At 33.3% G+C, this 4,020-nt stretch overlaps 1 protein-coding gene across 1 annotated transcript in view; it reads left to right on the top strand.

The window, feature by feature from the left end:
* The first annotated feature begins 1,606 nt into the window (after positions 1-1,606).
* The window catches only part of LOC107722611 (serine/threonine-protein kinase OSR1-like), a 17,311-nt gene continuing 14,897 nt past the window's right edge, over positions 1,607-4,020 (top strand). The window contains exons 1-2 of the mRNA XM_016531041.1: positions 1,607-1,880; positions 3,395-3,507. Coding sequence (XP_016386527.1) covers positions 1,811-1,880; positions 3,395-3,507 — 183 coding nt within the window. The 5' untranslated portion in view covers positions 1,607-1,810. The remainder of the gene's footprint in view (positions 1,881-3,394; positions 3,508-4,020) is intronic.

The following is a 4,020-nucleotide window of genomic DNA, read 5'->3' as shown; positions in this document are numbered from 1 at the left end:
TAGACATAAATACTTAATAAAAATAAGTTGTGGGTTTGGATATATATTTAGACATTCTCAAAGACAACTTTTTGTAAAGGTTTAGATTTATTTTTTTTTTGAAATGTTGATTTGAAGTGTCAGTTTTTGAATTATTATTAATACAGTCAAACCTGAACACAGAGAAAGCATTTTGTTACACAAAACATTAAAATTCTATAAAAATGTAACAAAAATGAACAGAAATGTTTTATCAGAGCTTAATCCGTCTGGGTCTGATCTGATTTCAACCTCTCGTTTCAGTTGTCTGACTCTTTTTGGCTAAATAGCTATAGCCATACCAATTCATTTGAGTGTGTATAATTGTGTATGTTTGTGTGAGTGTGTGTTTGAGTGTATGTGTCTGTTTTGCACTCTTGATGTTTTAGAGTGTAACCCCTTCCTTGCTGTCCAATTTTTACTGCATTGTGGTTGAATTATTGCTTTTATTTGACATACAGTATTTGCTGTTACAGTCACACCAGTTTAAAGGTGTGTGTGTGTGTGTGTGTGTGTGTGTGCACGTGTGTGTGAGTGGATGTGTTGGTTTTGCACTCTTGATGTTTTAGAGTTTCACCCTGTCATTACTGTTTACTTTTTTCTGCATTGTGTCAGATTTGTGTACACACAAAAATTCTCAGAATTTTTCTATTTTTGTCGATTTCCCATAAATTTCCTATGGTCAGTCATTTTTGACTGAAGACCACAAGTGTAACTATTTTTTTTACGACCACTTAGCCTGCTCGAATCATGCCCTCAATTTTTTTTGTGTGTTCACATTCCAAATGCCATAAAAGTCACCAAGTTTCATACCATTCCGATGAAGCTGTGATTTAAAAAAAACACACACACACACACACACACACATGTTGGGTTTCCATGTTTTATGGGGACATTCCATAGACATAATGGTTTTTATACAAACTTCTATTGCCCTACACCAACCCTACCCCTTACAGGAAACTTTTTGCATTTTTTGGTTTTCAAAAAACTTCATTTTGTATGATTTATAAGCTTGTTTCCTCATGGGGATCAAAAAATGTCCCCGCAAGGACACGGATTTCAGATATTTCCATCTTTGTGTTGACATTTTGTCTCCATAATGTAGGGTTTACCAGGACCACACACACATACATACACAAAACAACTTCATATAAATAAAATCTGATCAAATGTGATGATTGACATAGGGAATGCCTATTTCCCAATAAATAATAATAATCCTATATATATATATATATATACATATACTGTGTACATTTTAATTTATTTTACTTTTTACTAATTTGTTTCTTTGACTTCTAATAGAACAGTATAGTATAAAATGTTTTAAATATTTAAAAAATATTTTTTCACCATAAAGGTAAATCACATTTAACCAAGTAACTCTTTTTTTTTACTGTAGCATTATTTTCTGCTTTACAGTACAGTAAAAAGTTACAATAGTTACATACAAGGAATCATGTGAAGTACAACAGTAGCTATAACATTTTTAATATGGACAGAGTGACTGAGGAGCTGTTCTCCCCGCTGACTCTGCGCATAACCGGTAGGTGGCGTAACGTGGCATAATTTTTGTCGCCTCCAAGATTTTGACACGAGGAAGAGAAGAGCGTTTTCCGTCCAAGGCGGGGTCACCATCTCTTTTGGCAAAGTTTGGCTGTTGAAACTGAGAGCGTTCGGCAAGATCAACATAAGTACATCGACCCTAAATCCCGATCGTCCGTTTTCTATCGCTCGCGGCCGTGTGAGCGTCAGTGTAGCGTGCGGCTGACGCGATCTGACTGCAGTCATGTCCGAAGACCCGAGCTCTCAATCCTGGTCTATCGACAAGGATGACTATGAGCTTCAGGAGGTGATCGGTGAGCTAAACCATCACACATCAGCATCCAGATCACATCACATCAATGATAGCATAACGGAGATTAAGACATGGCATGATCTCTGGGGCCCAGATGGTCTGTGTTATTTCAGATCTCCATCAGTAATTGAGTCATCGCGACTGTAAGATGTTCAGTCTGTGTTAGCCATGCTAACTAGCCACCCAACATGCCAGCAGACTGTAATGCTTTGCGGACAATGACTGATTGATTTGGGGATTTCATCGTGATTTATATATGACATATGGGGCGCTTGGTGGTTAAAGAATCATTACATTTGACAACTTGCTGGCTAGTTTGGTAACAAGCTGCTTCATATAATGTTCATGCAGATAGGCTGTCGTTTAGATGGAAGTTTGACGTATTACAAGAACACTTAACTAGCTAGTTAACTTCTAAACGCATAACCAGAGCTGGTTTTATTGTTCTGGGACATTTGCATTTGATCTTTCAGGGAGGGAAGTTGTCATTAAGATGAAGGAAAGAGAAACATGAATAAAAGAAAGTGTAGTATAATCTGAAATGAATGCATATTAAAACATGACTCAATTTTTACAACTAGTTCAGCCATCTGAGTTAGCATTAGGGGTACCAATATAATAAATATTCCATTATATTTTTTAACCCTTATGTGTCATTTTAAAAAACGTTACACGGAGGCCCTTAGAGGACAAAAACAGCAGTCATAAAAATATTATATATAAAAAAAATTTCCACACTTTGAGTTTTTCCAACATCAGTCCTAATCATAACTACAAAAAATGAATTCATGTAACACTTTAATTGACAGTTTGTTTACATAATGACAACAGTGTTTTAATGAGAAAAAACACAAGACATTCATTGTTTTCCATATACTAAATGCTAAGCAGATTTATTATTATTATTATTATTATTATTATTATTATTATTATTATTATTATTATTATTATTATTATTATTATTATTATTATTATTATTATTATTATTATTATTATTATTATTATTATTATAGTCTGTCAATGGGTGTGTCAGTGTTTAACAACAACATTGCTTTTGATGTATTATTTTTTTTAGCAGTTTTATTGAATCTATAAGAGAAAACATATTAGTATTTTTCCACTTTCACGGAGTAATTTTTTTTTACCAACATTCCTGATCATAACTACTTTGTGTGTAATTACTTTGTGTACCTAGTGTAAAATAGATTTGTAAAAGGAAATAAGGGTAAAATATTAAAATTCCAATAAAAATACACACTTCTGGCTAAATGTATGCGGTTACAACCGAAATTATCAACAACAAAAAAAAGAGAGAAAAGGTAAAAAAAAAAATTCTTTAAAAACACACATATTTCATCTATGGATTGTAGATATACGATTCTCTGCATCTGTCTTCTCTAATATATTCTTAGTATGTTATTTCATATGCAGATTTTTGTTTGTATTACAAAATCAGTGATTAAAAAAAAAAAAACACACACACACATTTTGGATCTTTTTTTTGCTGCTATATAGGGAGTGGAGCAACAGCTGTGGTCCAGGCAGCATATTGCAAACCCAGGAAAGAGAAGGTGGCCATTAAACGCATCAATCTTGAGAAATGCCAGACCAGCATGGATGAGCTTCTGGTAATGTCTGTTTACTGCTCATAAAATTAGACACACCACATAAAGGTATTTGATTAAGATGTCTCTGCTTAAACAGGTTATTTATGGATGGTAGTTTACATTTCTGGCTCTCTTTAGAAGCGTAACTTGTTTTCTAATGAATGATTCTGCTGCCTATATTGTTTTATTATAAATAAATGTGCATCGGACTAAAATTTATCTTTACCGCATGTTTTTCTGCAGTTACAGCATGTGAGATTAAATATATATTTCAAATTATAAATCTATGCATTATGCAAATGTTCTTTAGACAAAAACTGGTTCATTGAATCCTTTGGTAATTTAATAATTTAAGTTATTCTGCAAACATGCAAGAAAACTAAATCTACCAATACAATTTCATTGTCTGTAGGCACAAATAATGACTATCTGACAATATTTCAGTTTCATTAGAACTTATGCAATGTACATCTGACATGTCCCATTCACCTCAGTTAATGACCTTTTTGCCAAATGGCAGGGTCATGATGTAAC

This window comes from Sinocyclocheilus rhinocerous, unplaced genomic scaffold (assembly GCF_001515625.1).
Source record: "Sinocyclocheilus rhinocerous isolate Xijiao unplaced genomic scaffold, SAMN03320098_v1.1 scaffold541, whole genome shotgun sequence".
Taxonomy (NCBI): Eukaryota; Metazoa; Chordata; class Actinopteri; order Cypriniformes; family Cyprinidae; genus Sinocyclocheilus; species Sinocyclocheilus rhinocerous.
This window is presented reverse-complemented; position numbering and strand designations above follow the sequence as displayed.